Genomic DNA, 25,991 nt, shown 5'->3' on the forward strand with positions numbered 1-25,991 from the left:
GACACACCAGACTATTGTTAAAAAATAAAATTCAACGAGTAATTTTGCAAATCTAATTGGCTTTACTAAATACCTCATCAACAGGCTGCTTCCCATCTAGCAAGTAGAGGGGATCTCCGAGGAGTTGTACAAAATGGAAGATTTTATAGGGAGGAGGTTGGGGGCAGAAAGTTATTAGCAAAAGGATTTTCAGGCAAGGTTGCTTTTCCTTAGGGGGACAGCATGCAGATGACTTTCATCTTCCTTGGAGCATGGATGAGGGCCCATGTAGCAGATTACTACATCAGCACTGATCAGAAAATTCCTGACTAACTGGTTAAGTCTACATTTCTGGAGGAGGTTGAAATTGCAATTAGATTAGGTATTAAGCCCCAGTTTGGGGATTCAGCCTACGTGCACCATTTTGAGTCTGTGATTTTCTTTTTAACTTCATAATAATAATCAGCAGCCACTCATATTGATTGCCAAATACATGTCAACTGTTTTATGACCTTCAATATGCAAGGTGAGGGACGAAAAAGAAAAAACCCTAGACAGGGCATGATGGGGAGTTGGAGAAGGGATATTTCTCTGGCCTGGATAATCAGTGTTCAGACTGTGTTCCAACCTAGCAAGTAACACTTTTATTGAGATCATACTTAATACTTCATTTCTTAGATATGTTCCATTTCTTTTAACCTTAAAAGTGCCAATTATTTTGCCAGCAAAAGATGGGTTTGAGACCAGCTGAGAATTGTAACCTGGTACAAGCAAGATTTGGCAAAGCCATAGGCAAGTCTGGAGAACAAAGAAGGAAACCTCTCTTTTACAGAGGGAGTTGGGCGGAGACGTTATAAACTAAAAGTCCATCGGAGTAAACTGGGAGTTATAATAGATTCTCATTATCTGAGCTATGACTGCCTCTCATTGGCTGGGCTGTTGAGGGTGGGAGTAGAAGAAGAAATCTTTCTTCCGCCTGATGGGATAGTAAAGAGGACTGGACTTGCAGGATCCACCTTTACTCTTCTTGTTGGGTGTGAGTTTGACAACTAGTGGTGAGATTAAGAGTGGGGCTCGAACTCACTAACTGTGAGATCATGGCCTGGGCTGAAGTCAAATGCTTAACCGACTGAGACACCCAGGTGCCTCATTCATCCATATACTTTTAATCTGTACAGATATGTCTTTACATTTAAAGTGGGTTTCTTGTAAACAACATATTGTTGAGTCTTGGGTTTTGATCCACTCTGACAATCTTTCTTTTGATTGGTGCATTTTGACATTCAAAGTAAGTCTTGATATAGTTGGATTAATAATCTGTCACATTGGTTATTGTTTTCTGTTTGTTGCCCTTGTACTTTGTTCCTATTTTTGCCTTCCACCCATTTTCTCCCTTTTGTAGTTAAAAAAAAAAAAAAAAAGTGTATCTGTTTTGAGAGAGGGAGAGAAATAAAGAGCAAGCAGAGGAGGGGCAGAGGGAGGGAGACAGAGAATCCAAGCAGGCTCAGCACAGAGCCGGACTCAGGGCTTGAACTCACCACACGTGAGATCATGACTTGAGCTGAAATCGAGTGAGGTGCTTAACCAACTAAGGAATCCAGGTACCCCTCCCTTTTGTAGTTTTAATTGAGCATTTTATGCATTCCATTTTCTCTCCTTTCTTAACAGTTGTACTTGTTTACTTTGGTGGTTGCCCTAGAGCTTACAGTATACATCTACAGCTAATCTAAATCCACTTTCAGATAACACTACCATTTCACAGGGAGTGTGTGCCTCAATATAACAAAATAATACTAATTCCTGTCTCCTTCCTTGCATTGTTCCTGTTATTCATTTTAATATATTCACACACATATATACTCTAATACATTGTTGCTGTTTTTTGACAAATTGTAATCTGTTAGATAATTAATAAGACAATTTTTTTAATTTTTTAAAATGTTATTTATTCTTGAGACAGAAATAGAGCATGAGCAGGGGAGGGGCAGAGAGAGAGAGAGAGAGACACACACACAGAATCTGAAGCAGGCTCCAGGCTATGGGCTGTCAGCACAGAGCCCGATGCGGGGCTCGAACTCACGGACTGTGAGATCATGACCCGAGTTGAAGTGACGCCCAACCAACTGAGCCACCCAGGTGCCCCAAGACAATTCTTATTTTACCTTCACTTCTTCCTTTTCTGATGCTCTTCCTTTCGTTGTAGATCTGAGATCCTGAGCTATATACCATTTTCCTTCTCTCTAAAGAACTTTTAACATTTCTTTCAAGGCAGGTCTACTAGCAACAAACTCTCCATTTTCGCTTGAGAAATTCTTTATTTCTCCACTTTTGAAGGATAACTTCACAGGGTACAAAGTTCTAGATTTGTGGTTTTTTTCCTCTCTCAACACTTTAAATACTGCACCCCACTCTTACATGGTTTCTGAGAAATTGGATGTCGTTATCTTTGCTCCTCTAGAAATAAAGTGTTTCCTTTCTCTGACTTGTTTCAGAGTTGTTGTTTTTTTTTTTTTTTTCTATCTCTATTATCTGTTGTTTGAAAATACTATTTCTGGGTGTAGTTTTTCTTTTAGCATCTTTCCTGCTTGGTGTTCTCTTAGCTTGCTGGATCTGTACCTGGATGTCTAAATTTGGGTAAATTTGGGGGAAATTATCGGTCGCTATTGTTTCAAGCATTACTTCCATTCCTTTTGGTATTTCTTTCCTTCTGGCATCGTCATTATGTACCTGTCACACTTTTTCAGTTGTTCCATAGTCGTGAGCTTTATGAAACAAAGTTTTCAATGTAAACATAAATTTATATATAATTACCTTAATTTTTGCATTCTTTTGTACATGGTGAGGTTTGAAAGATACAGAGTGGAGTCTTGAATCATTTCCCTCCCACGTATCACTCCCAAACTGTTTTCTTTCCGTTTCCTATTCTATAATGCTTGTCACCCTTTCTAAAGTTCAAGTTTCTCAATGAGCCACCTGGTTTGAAGATTACATGATGAAAAGATGACCTCAAGCAAGAAATCCTACCAGCAGACTGCCTTTGGACCTGAACTGCAACTCTTCCGTGGTCCCCAGCCTGTTGGCCTGCTCAGTAGATTTTCCACTTGCCAGGCCATCACAAATGCTTTAGCTAATTCTTTAAAACACATATCCACTCCCAGCCCCCCACACCTCTCTCTACACACACACACCCTGATGCTTCTCTGGAGAGCCCAATACACCACAGAACTGAACACTTAAAAATGGCAAGATAGTAAATTTTATGTGTACTTTACACAAAAAAATTTTAAAATGCTTTAGAAACTTTTATGATACAAAGATATAGCTTAAAGACACTACTAGAAAAAAAGAAGCCAAACAAGAATCTTCCAAGAAAGGTGTTTCAGATGGTTCAAGATTTTTTATTGATAATGAATTCATATGAAACTGAATTTAAATTTATTTTATCTAAACTTCACTTTCCATTCTAAACAACTCTTACACTCAGTGATTATTAGCACCTTTGTTGTTTATGAACAGGGCAGCTCTAATACAGAACACAGAGCCTTGCTGGTTATCCAGTGCCATGCTTCTGCACACACAACACGGACAATACTAAAAATACATATATGCGCTTAGTAAACACAGCTATACAAGAGTAAGCGTAGGATTCTACTTATATAAAATTCTAGAAAATGCAAATGACAGTGCCCACCTGGGGATAGCAAGTTGCATAGGACTGGGAGAGAGACAGTACAAGGGGCCGATGGAAACTATACATAGGGATAATGGATTATTCATTATCATGGCTCTGGCAATGCTCCCATTGTGCATACATATATGAAAATATATCCTACACCTTCAATAAATGCAGTTTAATGTATGTCAATACCTCCATAAAGCTGTTAAGAAATAAAGATACCATATAAAATCTGGATCTCCTCTTCCTCCCGAAATATCACATCTGGCAAAGCTGTACTGACTTCACTGACACCCTTCCCAATATCTTATTAACTCTGATTCTTTCTCAAAACAGAAGGAAATGCTGACAAATGAGGAAACTATGCTAAGCAAAATAAGCCCGTCACGAAAAGACAAATACCGTATGATTCCACTTACATGAGGTCTCCAGAGCAGTCAAATCCATAGACACAGTATAAAAACATAGCTGCCAGGTGTGGTGGGTGGCGGGTAGAAGCTTGTCTCGTGGGTCTAGTTTCAATTTTGCCAGATGAAAGGAATTCTGGAAATAGGTTGCACAAATGTGTGAAAATTTTAACACTACTAAGTGCACAGAGACAGGGTAAGCTGTGCTAGGTGTGCACAACACACATGTAAAATAAAGAACTATATTACAGTGGTTCCCAGGGATAAATGAGAGCCGGTATTTGGCTGAAGTCTTTCCCCCTTTGCAATGTTCTCTGGTGTGAACTTTTTGGGGCCAAAAGAGGTTGGACTTTTAGATGAACAAACGCCCGTATTTGTTGCACAGATAAGGTGTTCTTCCATTGTGAATTCTCTGAAGTGGAATGAGGCTGGAGTTGCACCTAAAGACCACACTGACTACACTCCAAGGTCTTCCTCCAGTGACCTCTTGATGTCTAATGAATGGCGAACTGCACCAAAACAATTTCCCACGTTCACTACCCAGCAAAACCTTGGATTGTGAGTAACTTGTTCTGCAACTATTGCTCAAGACTAGCAAATATTTCTCATGAATTTTAACTTGATAAACGAGCTATGTCTTGCAATACAAGTAGTAAGTGACGCCGAACATCCCATGATCACAACTGGGCCAGTGGTTCTCGAAATTTGCTTTGATATATGGGTGCTCCGGATTGCAAGCATGTTTCTGGAAGGAATTATACTCTCAAACCAAGGTTTTACTGTACTTCTAAGGTGCTTCTCCAGGGTAATGAGCTTAAAATGGTACCTAAAAGATTCACCATATTCTCCGCATTTACAAGTTGCTTTACGAGTGTAATTCTCCACTAATGGGTTGGAGTTGTATCTAAAACCTTCTCCACATTTATGGTGCTCATAGATCTGTCTTCATTGTGGATTTTCTGGTGATGAACGAGGTGGGACTTTCTAATGAAGGCCTTCTGACATTTGCCACACTCAAACGGCCTTTCTCCAGTGTGGATTTTCTGATGCTCAACAAGTATATGCTTGTGGCTAAAGGCTTTCCCGCATTCGCTGCACTCATAAGGCCTCTCTCCAGTGTGATTTCTCCAGTGTTTAATAAGGTTGGAGTTGTACCGAAAGAACTTCCCACACACGCTGCACTCATAAGGCCTTTCTCCAGTGTGAACTCTCTTATGTCTAATGAGTCTGCAGTGGTACCTAAAGGATTTCCCACATTCGCTGCACTCATAAGGCCTTTCTCCAGTGTGATTTTGCCAATGTTTCATGAGTTTGGACTTGTACCTAAAGAATTCCCCACACAAGCTGCACTCATAAGGCCTTTCTCCAGTGTGAACTCTTTGATGTCTAATGAGCGTAGAGGTGTACCTAAAGAATTTCCCACATTCCCTGCACTCATAAGGCCTTTCTCCAGTGTGAACCCTCTGATGTTTAATGAGTGTGGAATTGTACCTAAAGAACTTGCCACATTCATTGCACTCATAAGGCTTTTCTGCAGTGTGAACTCTCTGATGTCTAATGAACGTGGAGCTGTACCTGAAAAATTTCCCACATTCGCTGCATTCATAAGGCCTTTCTCCAGTATGAACCCTCTCGTGTCGTATGAGTCTATAGTTGTACCTAAAGAATTTTCCACATTCTCTACACTCATAAGGCCTTTCTCCATTGTGAAGTTTCTGATGTTTCATGAAGTTGGCATTGTACTTAAAGAATTCCCCACATTTGCTACATTCATAAGGGCTTAATCCAGTGTGAACTCTCTGGTGACTAACGAGTGTGGAGTTGTACCGAAAGAATTTCCCACATTCACTGCACTTAAAAGGCCTTTCTCCAGTGTGGATTTTCTGGTGCTGAACAAGGTGGAACTTTCTAACGAAGGCCATCCCACATTTGCTGCACTCGTAAGGTCTTACTCCAGTGTGGATTTTCTGGTGCTCACCAAGTACCTGTTTTTGCCTGAAGGCCTTCCCGCACTGAATGCACTTGTAATCACTCTGTCCGCTTTCAAAGGCCTCCCCGCACGCGGGGTCCCTGTGTGGTTTCAATGCACTGCGAGGGGTCAGGTGCTGGGGCAGGCCTGTGCCGGCCGGAAAGTCCTTTCCGTCTTTGCAGCACGTGCAGCTACTCTCCGCCACGTGAACACTGTCGTTCGTTGCAGAGGAAGGCCTCCCCTCCTCCCTTCTAGAAAACTGGTCTTCAATCCATTCCTTTTGGTTTGCCCCACAAATATATAGTTCCTGATCAGAGTACATTCCATCCTGCTCAGCCGAGGGCAACATGTCTTTCTCACACTGGGCCTCCTGGACGGAAGAGTCTGGCTTTGGAGTCCTGACCTGTGATGCCTCCTCGTCCTGTGCTCCATGCCAACAACCTGTAAGCAGAGAAATGCTGGTCAATCGCAGGCCGACTTTGGGACAAGACAGCCTCATCGGGAATTCGTGTCGGACACACCCACGAATGAAGCCATGGGATTGCTCATGGGCCAAGGGGTCTCGAGACGGTGAGACGAAGGCCCACTGTGCAGAGCTCAGCCTGGCCAGCGCCCACGATGGGACAGCCCTGACTCTGGGGAAGGACACAAGGGGGGGGGGGGCTGTCTCAGTCCATGTGGGCTACTATGACAAAACACCACAGACTGGGTGGCTTATTATAAACAATAGCGATTTATTTCTCCCAGTCCTGGAGGCTGGATCAGGGTGCCGGCATGGTGGGGTGAGGGTCCTCTTCCGGGCTGCCAGCTTCTCACTGTGTCCTCACATAGCTCAAGGGGCTGAGGGGTCGGTGGGGTCTCTTCTACAAGGGCACTAACTCCACCCATGAGAGCTCTGCCCTCACGACCAGGGCGCCATCTCCTAACACCACCACGCTGGGCACGAGGTTTGCAACACAGGAATCAGTGGTGGGGGGTGAGAGCACAAACACTTAAAACACAGCAGGTGGTGTGTAGGGAGGGGAGGCAGGGATTCAGGTCACTCCTGGGCAAAGGGCTATGCCTGCTGGTGACTGGTGAGCACTGTGTAGGAAACTGTAGACAGACTAGAAATACCTACCTAACCACAACAGAGACACTGTAATTCAAAACTATTTAAGGATACACACAGACCTCACAATATCCTACGTACAGTCGGATGTTGGAGAGCCTGTGAAGGCAGTGATGAGAGAAAATTAGAGGTGAAGGCTAACAGGTGTTGGAGTGTGGCAGAAAGGGGATCAGAATTCAGAGTAGAAGTGAAAATGGGAAAGAAAAGGTAGAAATGAGGTCTAGTGGGGCGCCTGGTCGGCTCAGTTGGCTAAGTGTTCAACTTCAGTTCAGTTCATGATTTTGCACTTTATGGGTTTGAGCCAGTGTCGGGCTCTGTGCTGACAGCTCAGAGTCTGGACCCTGCTTCGGATTCTGTGTCTCCCCCTCTCCCTGCCCTGCTCGCACTCTGTTTCTCTCTCTCTCAAAAATAAATAAATGTTAAAAAAAAAGAAAAGAAAAGAAATGAAGTCTGGCCTGTCCTGACACCAAACGATGGTGGACAAAGGACAGATTCCCAGCTCTGACACACATCTTTCCCCAGCCCCATGGCACCAGGGCCACGTGCTTTTGAGTGCCTCTTGCCACTGATGTAGTAATGCCGGCCTATTAGGTACCCAGGGTCCTCCCCATGGCTCAAGGTGAGCACTGATGTGGCACCTGAAACAGGCCAGTCCTCAGTGAAAGAAAGGAAAAGGAATGGCCAGCACATGACCAGAGCAACTCAACACAGGACATCTGACATCTTAAAATTCCAAGAACTTCACAGGAGACACTGTAGAAACAACCCAGTGTGCCCTCAAATTAGTAACTAGGTTGGTGCCTGCCATTCCTGGCACAGGCAGGAGGACCCAAGAAATGTCAGCAGGAGGAAGGGGGAAAGCCTGGGGCACCGCAGTTCCAAGCATCTAGACTAAGTGACCACATCAGGGACAAGCCAGGCCTGAGGGATCTCTCAGACAAACGTGAACATCTCTGACTTCTGAGCCCTGGGACCTGCTGGGGAGGAGCGGGTGCAGGGCACACAGCCCAGTCCTGCCAGGAGACCAGGAGAGGAAGAAGGACCCTTGGTCTTGTGGGAAGGACAGAGCTACCCCTGGGGAAAAGGGGCAGAACAGAGCCCAGCCCAAGACGCGGGGCTCAGTGTGAGGGCCTTACCTAGGGAGGACAGAAGCGCCAAGTTCTCCATCATCACAGCATGGTACAGGAGTCTCTGAGCTCCATCAAGGAGGCCCCACTCTTCCTGGGAGAAGTGTATGGCCACGTCCTCAAAGACCACGCGGCTCTGCCAGAATTGGATCGGTTTGGCTCATGAACAGCTTCTTATGTTGACTGTGTCCTGAGAATTCTGTATTTATCTATTGGCCATCCACTAATTACAGGGCTAAACTGACGGTCAAATCTGTTTGGATCTCCTCTGATACCCAGAGCCCACACTCTGAGACACCTCCTTCACTGACTCACACAAGTCAACACCACCCCCGCCCCCCGCCCTAAATCAACCAGGGCCAGGTACCAGACAACCAGGGCCATCTCTTCTACCCCAGATACACTAAAATTATACAGAATAGCCATCCCTAAGCTTTTCGCCCTACCCTTCCTGCATTTCTCCCACAAAGTCAAATAAACTCTGCTAAAATGATTCCCTTTGCTGGTGGTTATGCCTCCTAACCAAATCTGATGCTCCCGTGTGGCCCTGTGTTACACGGTGTGCTCCCACCTCCTCGACAAATAGAATAAAAAACCTTTCAGCGTCATCGGTCTCCACATCATCGCTTGCCCGCTTCCGTGAACTGAAATCCTGTGAGTGCCATTCCTGATACACTTCTCTCCGCTGGACCTTCGGTCCTCCCCCACACACATCCATCCCTGCTCACCCTCCTCCCCGACTTCCCAACGTCGAAGACTCACCAACTGCTGGCGGCACTGGCGCCTGCTCTCGTTACCACTGATCGCTGTGTTCAGAGCACGGCATGAAGGGAGGAAGACCCCACGTAGCCTGTGGGCTCAGCGATGTGGGCCTCTCCCCATCTCCCGCTGGCCAGTTTCCCTGGGGTTCCCTGGGTCTGACTCTCCAGTGAACTCGGACTTGTCCCTTTCCCTTAAGCACCTGGAGCTATCCACACTCCTCTTTACCTGCATTACCTGCATTTACCTGGGACTCCTCTCCCTCCCGACGCTGACCCCTCCACAGACACCCCCCAGACACCCCGGGCCCACGCTGGCATTTCCTTCACTTCCCCAGAGGCCATTTTGCACATGGAATCCAGGCAGTGCATGGAGATGCATCCAGGATCCAATTCAGGCCCAGTTCTGCCCCTGAACACAGGGAGTCCCCAGGTCCCCCAGCGCCAGGCCAGCCTCCAGCCTTGCTTTAAAGGTCCCCCTGCCAGGCCCTGCTTCTTGCTTCATCCTCAGCCACCCTGCCCACGTGAGGACCTCACATACCTTCAGCCCCTGCACCTTCTCTATTCCACCCACCGCCCCATAACCAACTGTCCCATAAGTAATCAGAACCTCCCTGTCTCCTTTGAAGGCCAGGGACACTCATGTCGCACCCACACACCCATCCACGTTAGGTCTGGCAGCTCTTCAAGCTGATCCACCGCCCCCTTAACATCTAGCTCATGTGCACGCCGGTCTCAGAAGACTTTCTCGCTCCTACCCCACCATCTCTCCCTCTCTGTTCTGTCTCTGACACACACACACTCACACACAGACACTCGGATTCCTCAGCTTTAGGGGGCCTGGAACCCCACCCAGGTGCCCAATCAAGGAACCCCGTACTCAGGCCACACCCTTTGTCCCACCCCTGCCCCCCTAATGGCATCGCCCCCACGACCTAGCGATGCTACCTCCCGGAGCTGGTCCACAGCTCCTCCGAGCCCACACCCAGCCCCCACACTGCGGCTGCCTCCAACCTGAATCTATCCCCGGAGCTCCAGACCTCCGTGTCAAAGTGCCCACGTGACCCCTCCCCTTGGGGCCCCTGGAATATCTGAGACTAGAGAAAAATGGAGTCTTCACATTCCACCTGGAAAGTCCTCATACAGCTGACTTCCTCCATTTTAGTTGAAGCACCCATCCTTGCAAACAAGGCCAAAAACCCGGGGCACCCCAACCCTTCCCTCTATCCCACCTCCTCATCTCCCCAAGTCTCTCCATCACAAAATATGAGCAGCCCTGATTCAAAATACACCCAGAAACCAGCGACTCCTCTGCTTCCACAGCCACCGCTCCCATGTAGCCACAGCACTCACCCGCACTGTCGCCCAGGCCTCCCTACCTTCACCCACACCCCCTCCCCCCTGTGTTTTCCACTCTGCAAAGGGAGCCTGTTAAAATTGGGGTCACACCACCTTCCTCTTCTGTTTCAAACCTTCCCTGCTTCCCACCAATCTCAGATTGGAGACCCCAAACCCCAGCTGTCACTGAAGGTCTGGTACCCGTGCACCCCTACCTACCCCCAACCTGGCTTCCCATTGTTACCAGGTACGAGAGACCTGTAGTTTCCCCAACATCCCAGCTAAGTCGCACCTACAGGCATGTGAACATTCTGAATCTTGCGGCCAGGATTCCCTGCCACATCTTACCACATCACTTGTTAGAAACGGGAACCCCTCCACATACAATCTAATACCAAATGTAGGATCCCGGGCCTGAGGGAAGCACATGGTCCTCAGGCTCAAGAGAGCGAGGACAGGAGAAGGCTCCTGTGACAGGACACTGCCACTCCCTGGGGGCATGTACACAGCATGCCAAAACTACCTGGGTGACAATCGGGATGGCTGAAAGGTGCGACACCCTCCACTCACCTGCACGGGGTCCATAAGCATTTCTGCCACCGCCATGGGACCCTATGGGAAGGAGACAGGAGACCATGAAAAATGGGTAACCGTGGAAGGATCTTATGAACTGAGCTGGACCACCAGCTGTGCCCTGCCCTGGAGCAAAGTGATCTCAGCCTCATGGTCTAAGTTCAGCTCCTCAAAAAACAGGTTGCCTCTTATGGATGGGGTAACTGAGCATCCATGGGAAACCCTGAGCATCCCTGAGCCTAAGGGGGAAAAGTGCTTATGGGGATAAGAATGCTTTCAACCTCATTCGGTTCATATTGGTACTGAAACGTCAGGAGTACATACTATGTAACAGATCTTACTGTCCATAGAATCCAGTTTTGTGGATTTTCAGGGCAAATGAAGTGCTAGGATTTTGAAATTTAAGGTCTTTATGTTTACTGCTTTTTACGATTTCAGGAAATGTACATCAAACTTTATATTGTAAACAGATTAAAATTAATCTCAAATAAATTACGAAGTGTTTGCATAAGTTTAACTTGTTGAATAGGTTCATTTCTAATTATCTACCCATGTATACATATTTAGAAGAATTTTTTTAATGTTTTATTTAGAGACAGAGTGAGCAGGGGAGGGGAGGAGAGAGAGCGAGACACAATCCAAAGCAGGCTGCAGGGTCCGAGCTGTCAGTACAGAGCCCGACACGGGGCTGGAACTTACAAACCGCGAGATCATGACGTGAGCCGAAGTTGGATGCTTAACCGACTGAGCCACCCAAGTGCCCCACACATATGTAGAAGAATATTAATTAGTGCTTAAGTAAACAAATTTTTTATACATTCTTACGTTGGCCAGTTGTAGGAAAAGGTTGGGTACGCAGACAAGCCGCTGGTCCACACAGCGACAAGAACTGCTGCTACTTAATCTTCAGAAGGGGGCTTGTTGGAGACCCTGGACCGGACAGCGGCTCATCCCACTGGCCCTGAGGGGTAGGGGTGACAAGCATGCCCTGTGTGGGACCCCGCCACTCCATCAGCCTGGAGGACATTTCCCTTGCTCCACAGAGAGTGGTCCTGAGGGTCGGCTGAGCCCACAGGTGTAGAGTCTACACCAGTACACACACTGCCCCACCAAAGGGCAGTTCCTCACCCCACCAAGGCCTCCCTTCCTAGAGATGCAGAAGGATCTCTCCTACAGCAAATCTCTTTTCCGGAGGAAGCATCAGGGATGCCAACGCCTGCTTCCCATGCCCTACCCGCCAACTCTCAGCCCTCAACTCCCTCATCATCTGAAATCATCTTAAGACTCCCTCCTTGGTCGGGTCCTCAGGCCAGGCTCTGGAGCAGTGCACAGCCTCCACACCTCGGACAGCTCCAGCCCAGCTCCCTTCCCCGTTCTCCAGACCCTCACATCTACAGACCCACATCATGTCTCCACCCTCAGATATCTCAGCAGCAACATGTCCAAACCGAACTCATGATCTCCCCGAAACCTGCCCGCTGGGCTCGCTTCCCCACCTCCGTTCTCTCAGATGTTCAGGCAAGGAAGCCCTGACCTGGTCCCTCACTCCCCACTTGTGCTCACAGCTACAGGCGACGCAGCAGGAAACCCCGTCGGCTCTGTTGCCCGACTGCAGAATCTCCTCGCATCTCCCTCCACGGCCACCGCCCTGGCCCAACCTCCACCATGACTGCCCGGGTGGTTCCTCAGCAGCCTCCCCGTCCTGCTCTCCCCTATCCTAAGCTATCTCTGGGCGCGCACCTCCCACCCCCGCCTTGGACCCCTGACCCCGGAAGATCCCAGCCGCGCACGCCGCCCCTGCAGGCGACACTCCGCCCCGACCCCTGGGCCCCGGCCCCGACTCAGGAGCCCCTGCGGGCCCTCCTACGCCCCACCGCAGGGGCGGGACCGGGACCCCGAACCAGGACGCCCTCTGCTCCCGCCCCGGGGGCCTGACTGCGGGGAGCCGAGCGGGCGGGGAGAGGAGGCGCGGGGCGGGCGGCCGAGGGCCCGGGGGTCGCAGCACCCACCTGCGCCGGCTTCACCGGCGCGGCCTCGGCCTCCGACCCGTGGGAAGAGCGGGGCGGGACGCGGCGGGCGACCGGACGGGGGCGAGGGCGCCTCGCAGCCGCCTCAGCGATGAGGACAGCGACTCTCTCCGCGCTCTCCCACTCCGTCACCTCTGCGCCAACCAACCGCCTGAGAAGCCCTGAACCCGTGAAACCGAGAGCAACTAAAACGACACGGAGAGTGGACGCCGGAAGTCTCGCCCCCCACCCAGTGCGCACGCATGCCAACGTCACCCTCTCGTGTCTTCATTGGCTCAGCCGCCGCCGACACGCACCGCAGACTTATGGGTAATGTGGTTATCCGCCGCCACCACCAACTCCCACCGCGCAGACTAGTGCCCTCCTCCCCGCTAGCGGACGAAGTGCCGGAGGCTAGTGGGGGGCGCTGGGAAATGGAGTTCCGCTGCTCCGAAGGAGGGGCAGGGGGGAAGGTGTCTTCGCCTGCTTTTAAAGGGGACGGACCCAGATTTCTCCGCGCACAGTCCGGCAGTCACAGAAAGGTTAGGGACCTGTTACTTCATATGCTACGATGCAAGGGAGGTTCCCAAAAGCTACAATGCAAAGGGACACACCACATCAGGACAACGGGTCCACTCAGCGCTGCCAACTACCTCGTCGCTTTTCAAATACAGGCTGAATCTCTGGAGTCTGTTTTAATGAGCCTTGTATTTGTCCCAGGACAAGAAAGAAAAGGCTTCGGACAGAGCCATGGAGGGGAAGGTGGGGGCAGCATGATGGGGCAGCGCCCAGGTGGGGAGAAAGGGCCAAGCTCTGCCTCGGTTTCCTGGAAAAACCTCTTTCCTGTCTGTGCAGTCAGTCACTGGTTGTGTTTGAACCCAGTGAGTAACACAGTTCTTCAAATACTACTGCTTCTTTTTTTTTTTTTAATATTTTTTTTCAATGTTTATTTATTTTTGGGACAGAGAGACAGCATGAACGGGGGAGGGGCAGAGAGAAAGGGAGACACAGAATCGGAAACAGGCTCCAGGCTCTGAGCCATCAGCCCAGAGCCTGACACGGGGCTCGAACTCACGGACCGCGAGATCGTGACCTGGCTGAAGTCGGACGCTTAACCGACTGTGCCACCCAGGCGCCCCCAAATACTACTGCTTCTGAGACATTTTTCAATTTCAGATTAAGAATCTGAAATCTGGAAAGAATAGTAACTTAATACACGCCATCTTCTGCCAGGACGGTGTGGCCCCTTCCGTAAGTTGAGGCACCCATAAGAAAGGAGCAGCCTGTCCTACAGACAAAGGTGACCTGTCCTTGCTGGGAAGTGATTCTCATTTCACCTGAAATTCTACCACTGGTGTCCTTACAGGACGTCGAAATCATCTGTGAAAAACACTTGTGAAACGGAAATTACTGAAAGGTATTAATAACGATCAGTTATTCAAAGAGAGTAGCAGAAATACAGCTGGGGAGACATAACTTGTTCACATTTAAAAAAAAAAAAAAAAAAAAGGAAAGTTGAGATCTTAAGGAAGTTTGCCAGAACGTGAAATCTGAAAAGCCAGAGAATGAAGCTACGCTTATGGCTCTGCTTGAATCTGGCCACACTCAGGTTTTTGACTTTTTTATACTTGAAAACGAGGCTATTAACTGCTTGGAGAGAGAGAGAGAGAGAGAGACAGAGAGAGAGAGAGAGAGAGAGAGAGAGAGAGAGAGAGAGAGAGAGAGAGAGACACTATTTTGAAAGGCTTGCCTAGATGGTGAAAATGAACAGGGAAACTGTGCTGTGGGGGTGTATTTACGTATCTCAGATGCACAGTATGCACCCACTGGGTTTCAGGCTCTCCAGTAGGTGCACGGGACACATCGGGGAGAGAGCTGCCAGCGCTCTCTGTATCCCGACTGTTCTGTTTTTCTCCATTCGTCCCTTTAGCGTTCATCTGAAGGCCAAACTAACAAAGGTGTGTACTCCTCTCTTCCTAGTCAGTTTTACAGGCTCGCAGAGCTCCTATTACAAACAGCTCAAGAACCAGCCCTAATGTGTGTTTCTGCTTCCTGCCCCACAAAGCATGTCCCCACCTGGGGACTCCCTGACACATCAGTCATAAAGGCATAATCTCAGTGCCCCCTCTCGCCCTGTCCTTCCTGCAGGTGACATGGTTTTGTGCGGACCTCCGAGGTGTGCCAGGCCTCTTATTTCTGGGTATGTGGAGTGTAGCTAAGCTACTTCCTGGTGTCACTGTCTCAGCATCCATTTTGTTCGGCCAAGCGGCCTGCAGGGGACTTTACACTGACATCCACTTCCTCATGGAAGTACATGCCCTAGATTACAGCCTGAAGAGTCACAAGCAAATGTAAGTTCCTGACAGGACTTCCCAAAGGCCCTTGTAATGACCCCACCATTCAACACCCTGTGCGGTACTTAATAAATGTTAATCTACCAGTCACAACACAGGAGACTGTTGAGTAGCACAACTTGCCTTCCAATGGCATCGACCTCTCCATGTTGCACTCAGTCACCTTGATAAATAAAGACCCTGGCGCAATTCAAAGACATGTCCTGTGTTTAATGATTTGGTCTTGATTCCTATACTGATTTTGTCAGGACACCCTAAATATCCTGTATTCAGGTTTTTACAATACATTACTAAAAAAGTCAGTAGTTAGGAACTTGATTAGTTACTAGCACCTTCTGTAATTTTTGCTCAAACTTCCCACTTAAGAGCAACCAGAAAAAGTCAAATATGTACACTTAACAAATCACACAGGATCCCCACTTCTACTTACCCCACCCCCACCCTGCCACTGCACCCTCACACCAGCATCCTACAACCAGGGCACTCCTGAAACCTTACCTTTTTTCCATTACAGAGCATTCCCCCTCTTCTGTGTGCCTCTCACTTTCTCCCAAAAGCAGGAGATGGTAAACACACAGATAGTATTTATAAAGATTAGAACAAAACTCACTGGAATAGAAAAAAGAAAAACACTAGAGGGGCACCTGGGTGGCTCAGTCAGTTAAGCGTCCGACTTCAGCTCAGGTCATGATCTCACGGTTTGTGAGTTGGAGCCCCGGGTTGGGCTCTGTGCTGACGGCTCGGAGCCTGGAGCCTGCTTCGGATTCTGTGTCTCCCTCTCTCTCTACCTGTCCCCTACTCCCACTCTGTCTCTCTCTCTCTCAAAAATAAACACTTAAAAAAAAGCTTTTTTAATTAAAAAAAAAAAAAAAGAAAAAACACTATAAAAACTGATGAAAATAAAAAGCTGGTTCTTTCAAAAAATTATTGAAATTGATAACTTTAGGTAGGTCAAGAACATAAGAGCAACTAAGGAAACCAGGTATGAAGGGGAAATATGATTACTGACCCTGCAGAGATTAAGAGCATCATAAGGAAATATCATGGGCAACTTTACCCATCAAATTTAAACAATTTACAGGAAATGTACAAATTCCTTAAAAGATGATTAAATATGACATAAGAGGAAAATCTAAAGAGAACTACGGGTAATAGTAACTGAAAATCTTCCCACAAGGAAATCCCAAGCCCAGATGCCTTCAGTAGGGAATTCTACCATTTAAAACAAGAAATGCCACTAGTCTTCACAAATCCTTCCAGAAAATAAAGAAGAAACATTTCCCAACTCATTCTATGAGGTTAAGATTCTTTCGATCTCAAAGTGAGATAGAGACAACACAAGAAAACTACAGACCAATTAACCCTTATCTATAAAGATATCAGATACATGAAAATTATCAGAAAAGGGCATCTGGGTGGCTCAGTAGGTTAAGCATCTGACTCTTGATTTCGGCTCAGGTCATGCTCTCACAGTCATGAGATTAGGCCCTGCGCTAGGCTCCATGCTGGGCTTGGAGACTGCTTGGGATTCTCTCCCTCTCTCTCTAATCCTTCCCTGCTCATACATTCTCTTTCTCTCTCAAAATAAATAAACATTAAAAAATGTATGAAAATTATCAGAAAATCTGATTTTGCTGCATATCTTGAGAATAATACATCATGAGCAAGTGGGATTTGTCTGGGGAATGCAAGATGGGTTGATTTAACATCTGAAAATTAAAATTAATCAATGGAATACACCATATGAAGAGAATAAGAGACAAAAAAAAAAAAAAAAAAACAACCCACCACATACATGATCATCTCAACAGATGCAAAAATTGAAACTCAGAGCCCAGAAATAGGTCAACACAAATACCATCCACCTATCTCTGACAAAGGAGCAAGGACAACTCCATGGAGAAAGGATAATATTTTCAAAGTGTGGTGCTAGAAGTGAAAAGCCACAAGTAAAAACAATGAATCCATATATAGAACTTTCACTTTTCACAAAATTTCACTCAAAATGGGTTATAGATCTAAGTTTAAAATACAAAACTTTCTGACCGCTAGAAGATACCATAGGAGAAAACACGTGACCTTATGCTTGGTGGTAAATTTTGACATACGACACCAAAATCACAATTTATTAAGAAAAATGGGATAAGCCGCAGTTGATTAAAAAAATGTCTTCATGGGGCGCCTGGGTGGCTCAGTCGGTTGAACATCCAACTCTTGATTTCGGCTGAGGTGGCGATCCTAGGGTCATCAGATGGACCTCAATGGAGCCTGGCTTCAGGCTCCGTACTGTGTGTGGAGCCAGTTTAAGATTCTCTCTCCCTCTACCCTACCCTGCTAGTGCGCTCCCTCTCCCTCCCTCTCAAAAAAAGAAGTCTTCTCCATAAAAGACAAAGTTAGGGAAATATGAAAAAATGCTCAACATCTGTCATTAGAAAAATGAGATGGGGCGCCTGGGTGGCTCAGTCAGTTGAGCGTCCGACTTCGGCTCAGGTCGTGATCTCACAGTTCATGAGTATGAGCCCCGCATCGGGCTCTGTGCTGACAGTTCAGAGCCTGGTGCCTGCTTCTGAGTCTGTGTATCCCTCTCTCTCTGCCTCATCCCCACTTATGCTCTATCTCTATCTTAAAATAAAAGAAACACATTAAAAAAAAAGAAAAAGAAAAATGAGATAAAAAACAACAAAATTTTAAAAATTACATTCCATTATGTATCTACTTGAATGGCTAAAATCAAAAATAATGACATCATCAATGCCTGGAAACAAAAACTCTTATTCTTGCTTGTGGAAAATACTAATAGCACAGCACTTCCAGAGTGCAGCTTGGCAGTTTCTCATAAACCTAATATACTGTGACCATGGAATGCGGGAATCATGCTTCTTGGCATACACACAAATGAGCTGAGAAGTTACGGTCACACAATACCGCCACTTGGATGTACCGCATGTTTATGCATAAATGCCCAAACCTGTAATCAAGATGTCTTTACAAAGGAAAATGAATAAACAAATTTTGGTACATTCATACAAGCAAGATTACTCAGTGATTAAAGAAAATATGCTATCAATTTGAAAATACACAGAGGAAACTTAAATGCATAATACTAAATGAAAGAAGCCAACTGGAAAGGCTACGTGGAGCAGATGATTCCAACTGTAGGACATTCCAGAAAAGGCGAAACTGTGGATAATAAAAAAGATCAGTGGTTACAGAGGGAACAGACAACCCAGGATGGGAACAAATATTTGCAACCTATATATCCATCTGCTGCAGGGTTAGTCTCCAAAATCTGTAAAACTCCTACAACTCAATGATAAAAAGCTAACAACTGGATTAAAAAAAAATTTTTTTTTTTATAAATTTTTTTTTTTAATTTTTTTTTCAACGTTTATTTATTTTTGGGACAGAGAGAGACAGAGCATGAATGGGGGAGGGGCAGAGAGAGAGGGAGACACAGAATCGGAAACAGGCTCCAGGCTCCGAGCCATCAGCCCAGAGCCTGACGCGGGGCTCGAACTCACGGACCGCGAGATCGTGACCTGGCTGAAGTCAGACGCTTAACTGACTGCGCCACCCAGGCGCCCCCAAAAAAATTTTTTTTTAATATTCATTTATTTTTGAGAGAGACAGACAGAGTGCAAGCAGGGGAGGGGCAGAGAGAGAGAGGGAGACACAGAATCCGAAGCAGGCTCCAGGCTCTGAACTGTCAGCACAGAGCTCCACGCAGGGCTCAAACCCGTGAAGCAGATCATGACCTGAGCCTAAGTCGGAGGCTTGACCGACTGAGCCACCCAGGCGCCCCTAATAACTGGATTTTTTCAATGGGCAAAGGACTTGAACACACATTTCTCCAAAGACATACAAATGGTCAACAGGTATATGAGAAAATGCTCGTCACCACTGATCATCGAGTAAATGCAAATCAAAACCGCAATGAGCTATCGCCTCACATGTGACAGGACAACTATTAGCAACAAAGCAAAACACAGTCTTGCCAATGACGTGGGAAAGCGGAACCCTTGTACACTGTCGGTGGGACCGCAAAGTGGTCCAGCTGCTGTGGAGCACATGATGGATGTTCCTCAGAAAAACTAAAAACAGAGTTACCATAGTGGATATCAAAGTCATAATAATAATACTAATAACAATAATAAAAGTAATAAATCCGAGGACTTGGAGAAACTGGAATCCTGCGCACTCTTGGTGGGCATATGAAATGGGTACAGAGATATGTAAACAGTTCTGCAAAATATTTACACCAAACCAGCACTTTCACTTCTGAGTATTTACCTATAAAGAACGGAAGGGTCTCAAACGGTCTCAAAGGGACCTTGGTACACTCACGCTCATAATACTATACATAACAGTCAATCACTGCGGTAAGTCCTTTTCCAGTGTGAACTCTTCAATGCCCAGGAGCGTGGAGCTGCATCTCAAGAACTTCCCAGGATGGCTAAACTCCAAAGGACTTTCTTTGTTCAGCGTGAATTCCCCAGGGTCTAGTGAATGTGAACACCCAAGGAATCTCCAACACGCCTAAGGCCATTCTCCTGTGTGAACTCACGCAACTGAGGTTAGAGCTATACTTAAAAGCATTCCCACTTTTGGGGCACTCAGAAGGCCTTTTTCCAGGGAAACTCTCCTGTTTAATGAGATTGGCATGCACCGCTGGAATTTTCCACCTAAGGCGTTTATCCAGTTTGATTCCCTCAAACAAGTTTATGTTTGAGGAAGAAGTCGTTCCTATAGTCACTGCACTCATACAGCCATTCCCCAGTGTGGGTTTTCTCACAATCAACAAATATACATTTGTAGCTGAAGCTTTTCCCACATTCACATTTCTAACAGTTTTGTCCACTTTTTTTTTTTTTTTTTAAATAAGCTCTATGCCTAAGGTGGGGATTGAAGTCCCAACCCTGAGATCAAGAGCCGCACGCTTGGGGGGGGCACCTGGGTGGTTCAATCAGTGAAGTGTCTGATTTCAGCTCAGGTCACGATCTCATGGTTCATGGGTTCAAGCCCACCATTGGGCTCTGTGCCGACAGCTCGGAGCCTGGATCCTGCTTCGGATTCTGTGTCTCCCTCTCTCTCTCTCTCTCTCAAGAATAAATAAACATTAAAAAAAACAATTTTTTTTTTATCCTTGTATGCTCAGGGCACCTGGGTGGCTCAGTCACTTAAGCGTCTGAGTCTTGATTTCAGCTCTGCACTTCACTTCAGGCTCTGCACTGACAGCTCAGAGCCTGCTTTGGGTTTTCTCTCTCCCTCTCTCTCTGCCCCTCCCATGCTCTCTCTCTCTCAAAATAAATACATAAACTTAAAAAAAAAAAAAAAAAAAGAGTTACATGCTCTGGGGCGCCTGGGTGGCTCAGTCGGTATTTGACTTTTGATTTCCCTCATAGTTCATGGGATCAAGCCTTGTGTCAGGCCCTGTGCTAACAGTGTGGAGCCTGCTTGGGATTCTCCCTCTCTCCCTCCCTCGCTCCCTCTCTCTCTCTGCCCTTCCCAGGGTCAATCGCACACATACTCGTGAGCACACGCTCTCTCTCAAAATAAACTTAAAAAAAGAGTTGCATGCCTTACTGACTAAGCCAGCCAGGTGCCCCAATTTTGTTCACTTCTAAAGTCCTCTGCACCCACCGAGTCCCTGTGTTGTTCCCACTCACTACGAAGGGCCTGCTCTTGGAGCCCACCTGGGCTGCCTATAAATCCCTTCACATTTTCAATGCAGATACAGATTCTGTCACGTAACCTCTACAGTTCTTCACAAATGAAGGCCTCCCCACATCACTCCTGGAAAGTTCCGCTCTAATCTGATGCTTTTGGTGCTGGCAACACTCTCCCCCACAGGCGTACAGGCCTTGCTCGGGGTGTATACCGTCCTGTTCAGCCAAGTGCAAAAGGTCTTTCAAGAGTGAGCTACACATCTCACAGGGCTGGGCCTCCTGGACGGACGGGCCTGGCTTTGGAGTCCTGACCTGTGATGCTCCTACAGAAACACTGTGCCCTGAAGGGGCCTCCTCGTCCCGGGCTCCATGCCAGCAACCTGTAAACAGAGAAATGCTGGTCAAGCGCACGCTGACCTTGTTGGGACGAGGCAGCCTCCTCGGGAATGTGTGTCGGACATGCCCACGGATGAGGCCAGAGTACTGCTCACGGGCCAGGGGGACTCGAGACAGTGAGGCCTTCTGTGCAGAGCTCACCCTGGCCAGCGCCCATGACGGGACAGCCCTGACTCTGGACAAGGACACCAGGGAGAGGTGAGTGCAGGGAGGAGAGGCGGACTCCCTAACTCTCTCCTCTGCAAATGACTTTCAACAAGGCCATGGCTAACGGTGACTGGTGAGCCCTGGGTAGAAGACTGTGTCCACACCCAGAAATGTTCAAGGACCATTTAAGGGTATGTGCAGACTTGCAGGCCATCTTAAGCATAGTTGAAGTCTTGGAGAGCCCTTCAAGGAGGCAACAGAAGGGAATGCGTGACAGGTGGAGGACACAGAAAGGAGCACACGGGGGACACCGAGAGCTGGAAGTCAGAGTAGAAATAACAATGCAGAAGAAAGGGTGTACATGAGGTGTGGACACCGACCCTGGATCAAAAGTGGGGGACACCAGTTTCCCAATGTGATCTGAATCCAGCTTCAACATATATCCTCACAGCTCTGATGTACTAGGCCCACGTCTGGCTGAGCATGTCCCATCCAGCCCTCAGGCACACAGGGCCATCCCTCTTACTGAAGGTGACCAACTACGTGCGACCCGGCAGAGATCAGAGCCCGGGGAAAGACGGCGCATGCCCACAACAACCCAACCCATGCCTTCCTACATTCCAGAATTACAAGAGCTTCAGAAGAGGGTCCTGCAGAATCAAGCCAGGGGTCTGCACAAGTAATGACCGTATTTGTGGCTGAGATTCCTGGCACGTGGAGGCCCCCAGAATCATAAAGAGAGGGGATGACCTCAGGCACAGAAGTTGCACTCATCTTGAGAGAGTAACGAGACAAGGGACAGGAGAGGCCACGGCAGTGTCCCTGACAGACTTTATGATTTCTGACTCCTAAGCCATACTTTTTTTAAAATTTTTTATTTTTTTCAACGTTTATTTATTTTTGGGACAGAGAGAGACAGAGCATGAACAGGGGAGGGCAGAGAGAGAGGGAGATACAGAATCGGAAACAGGCTCCAGGCTCCGAGCCATCAGCCCAGAGCCTGACGCGGGGCTCGAACTCACGGACCGCGAGATCGTGACCTGGCTGAAGTCGGACGCTTAACCGACTGCGCTACCCAGGCGCCCCTAAGCCATACTTAAAAAAAAATTTTTTTTTTCAACGTTTTTTATTTATTTTTGGGACAGAGAGAGACAGAGCATGAACGGGGGAGGGGCAGAAAGAGAGGGAGACACAGAATCGGAAACAGGCTCCAGGCTCCGAGCCATCAGCCCAGAGCCTGACGCGGGGCTCGAACTCACGGACCGCGAGATTGTGACCTGGCTGAAGTCGGACGCTTAACCGACTGCGCCACCCAGGCGCCCCGATACTTTTTGAGGCTTCAGGGCAGTGGAGAACGGGGCGCGTGGAGAAAGGTGGTACAGGGGTCACAGCCCAGCCCTGCACCCACAACAAACGTGCCAGGAAAGGAAACAGTACCCACAGACTTGACAAGATAAGCCCCGATGAGCCCTGGAGGGAGAGGGGGACAGAGCAATGCCCAGCTCAGGAGCACATCTGAGGGCCTTACCTAGTCATGCACGAAGTGCAGAGCTCTCCAGCATCACACGGCAGTATAGGCATCAGAGTCTCATCAAGGAGGCCCCACTCCCCCTGGGAGAAACATCCGGCAGAGACCACACAGCCCTTGGCAATCGCGCCAGTTCAGTCCATGCAACCTCTGCGTCTAGGGTCTTCAGTCCTCCCCCCTCCGCACCCTCCCCGCACCGTCCCAAAGCGGAAGAGGTGCCGGGCCAGCTGGCACTGGGCCCGCTCACTCCCTCTCACTGTGTCTGGCACAAAGTAAACAGGTGGAAAGGGAACAGGAAAGCAAGTGCTAAGCTCTGGGCCAAGCACGGGGGAGCCCCACCCCTTGCGGGTCTTGCAGATCTGGCCTCGCAGACAGCCAAAGTCCGAGTCATCTGTCTGCCATAAATGACCAGCACGGGACCTAGAGCCAACCACTCACACTCCTCCTAGGCTGCTCGTCACTGCATGGACTGTACCTCCCGCACGTCTCCCGTCTCTCCCCTGATGTACCTATTCCCACCCGCTCTGGCTCGCGCTCCATGCATTTCCATGCTATGGTTAAGAGGCCACTGGGCACGTGACATCCAGACAGTGCACGACAAACGCACTCAGCAGTTTTCTTTACCAGATCACCAGTCTCCTAGGACCAGAAAGCACCTGGCCCTGCTCCTTGCTTCACCCTCACCCTCCAAAGTCTACATGAGGACCTCACAGACCCTCGGCCTCTCATCCTTCTGTGCCGCAAATGCTGTCCATTCTCTCCACTCAGAGCCCAGCTATGCGGAGACCTTCACCCCGATCGTTTCAACATTCTGGATTCTGTGCCAGGACACCCCTCCGAATCCTACCCCATCTGTTCTCAGACAGGAAGTGATCCATATACTCCAGCACCGAATTTAGACCCTGAGTCTGGTGAAACCACAGGCTTTCCAGACCCAGGGAAGCAGAACAGTAGGGGCAGAGTCTCAGGAGAACGGGAGTGGCGCTGGGAAGTGGGGTTCCTGGGCTCCAAACTAGGAGGGGCTGTGATGGGTCCAAAAGGAGCCCTACCAGACTTCCTTGAGGAGCAGTCTAGGATGTCACAGAAATGTTCACAGGGGCGCCTGGGGGACTCAGTCAGTTAAGAGTCCGACTTCAGCTCAGGTCATGATCTTGTGGTGAGTTCGAGCTCCTGTGCTGACAGCTCAGAGCCTGGAGCCTGCTTCAGATTCTGTGTCTTCCTCTCTCTTTGCCCCACCCCTGCTCATGCTCTGTGTGTGTGTGTCTCTCTTCAAAATAAATAAACATTAAAAAAAATTAAAGAAATGTTTACAAACCCATTCTTTCAAAATGTGTGAATCACAGCAAATTTCTAAAGGACACACCAATCATACATCATGGTGCCAACTAGGGACCATGAAGGCTGGGACACCCCTCACATACCTCTGCAGGTGCCAGAAGCATTCCTGCCGATGCCACGGGGCCCTAGGAGAGGGAGGCCAAGAGTAAGAGGTAAACAGGACAGGATTCTACAGCCTGGGTTACACTGCAGCCTCTGCCCTGCCCTGGAGCAAGCTGACCTGAGCCAGAGGGTCTAAGTGCAGCTCCTGGTAGCTAAAAGCTGTCTCTTACCTGCTCTGTGAATCTGAGGAAGAACTGAACCTCCTTAAATCTCAACGCTTTATCTGTAAGACGTGGATAAGAAAAGGGCTGATGTTGGTATCAAATATAAGTAATACATGCTATGTATGAACTGTATGGGCCACATGATAAAGTTCCGGACGCGTGTCCAATACAAATGAGGAAGCAGGGTTTGAAACGTTTTTAAAAATATTTTTTAGGGACACCTGGGTGGCTCAGTCGGTTAAGCATTGGACTTCAGCTCAGGTCATGATCTCACAGTTTGTGGGTTCCAGTCCCACGTCGGGCTCCATGCTGACAGATCAGAGCCTGAAGCCTGCTTCAGATTCTGTGTCTCCCTCTCTCTCTGCCCCTCCCCTACTCACACTCTCTCTCTCTCAAAAATAAACATTAAAAAAAATTTTTTTAACTTTAAATGTATTTTAAATGTTCATTTATTTTTTGAGAGAGAGAGAGAGACAGAGAGAATGAATCCCAAGCAGGCTCCTCACTGTTAGCGCAGAGCCTGACACGGGGCTCAAACTCATGAACCAGGAGCTCGTGACCTGAGCAGATATCAAGAGTCAGACGCTTAATGGATTGAGCCACCCAGGTGCCCCGGGTTTGAAACTGTAAATGCTCCTACTTTTAAAGGTTTCAAGAGGACGCCACATATAGTTTTCCACTGTAAGCAAATACACATAAACGAACATTTCAGCCAATCATAAACGGTTTGCACATCCAAATATGGATACGAATACGTTTCTAAGCGGCCCTCTATGGACATCTTACGGGGGGATACTGGTTACCTGGTGTCTAAATCAATAGCTATTTCATACCTACTTACCTGAATGAGTTGTCTGGAGGAGCTAAGTAGGCACGTAAGCCACCTGCCTGCTCCCTAATCCTCTCAGGGATGAACTTGACGGGGGGTCCTCGACTGTAGCAGTGGACCATTCCTCTTGCCTGGACAGGCGAGGGCGGCCCGGCAGGGGCAGGGCCCGCCCCAGGCCCCAGCTCCGCTAACCTAGCTTTCATTCCACAGGAAGTGACCCGGAGGGTATGGTGACCTGCAGGGCAGAGTCTACACAAGCTCACACTTTTGTGTCTACACACACAACTTCTGAACCACCCCACCTACTACAGACACAGTCCAGAATTCCTCCTAGGGCACATCCGCTCCCTCGTGAAGAACGCGTGGAGGCCCAACTCCTTCGTCTCATCCAGTGTCAGCCCCTCCCTCCCTCCCCAGAGCCCTTCGAAACCCTAACAGTCACCCTCCTCATCCGGATACCCAGCACCACGAGGACGCCGCCGGAAGTCCCGCCCCAGGCAGTGCGCACGCGCACAAGCGTGTC

General features: G+C 48.2%; 1 protein-coding gene and 1 long non-coding RNA gene across 7 annotated transcripts; one reads left to right on the top strand and one right to left on the bottom strand.

Annotated features, from left to right (window-relative positions):
- Nucleotides 1-3,356: 3,356 nt before the first annotated feature.
- Nucleotides 3,357-25,862, bottom strand: LOC111558123 (zinc finger protein 548-like). Of its 5 annotated transcripts, none has more exons than XM_045046778.1 (5): nt 25,481-25,862; nt 24,646-24,698; nt 10,936-10,977; nt 8,279-8,405; nt 3,357-6,472 (listed from the first exon to the last, which is right to left on the bottom strand). In XM_045046778.1, the coding sequence occupies exons 3-5, from the start codon at nt 10,969-10,971 to the stop codon at nt 4,947-4,949; spliced, it is 1,689 nt and encodes a 562-aa protein (XP_044902713.1). In that variant the 5' UTR covers nt 10,972-10,977; nt 24,646-24,698; nt 25,481-25,862; the 3' UTR covers nt 3,357-4,946. The 5 variants fall into 5 exon arrangements, with proteins under 5 accessions (XP_044902713.1, XP_044902711.1, XP_044902714.1 ...); XM_045046776.1 differs by lacking the exons at nt 24,646-24,698; nt 25,481-25,862 and adding exons at nt 11,764-11,899; nt 12,948-13,164; XM_045046779.1 differs by lacking the exon at nt 24,646-24,698.
- Nucleotides 13,352-15,493, top strand: LOC109494702. 2 transcript variants are annotated; one of them, XR_006590672.1, is made up of 3 exons: nt 13,352-13,486; nt 14,178-14,361; nt 15,093-15,493. It is a non-coding gene; the product is annotated as an uncharacterized LOC109494702 (long non-coding RNA). The 2 variants fall into 2 exon arrangements; XR_002738706.2 differs by having other exon boundaries at nt 14,178-15,493.
- Nucleotides 25,863-25,991: the final 129 nt, after the last annotated feature.

The sequence above is a fragment of the Felis catus genome, chromosome E2, assembly GCF_018350175.1.
Source record: "Felis catus isolate Fca126 chromosome E2, F.catus_Fca126_mat1.0, whole genome shotgun sequence".
NCBI lineage: Eukaryota > Metazoa > Chordata > Mammalia > Carnivora > Felidae > Felis > Felis catus.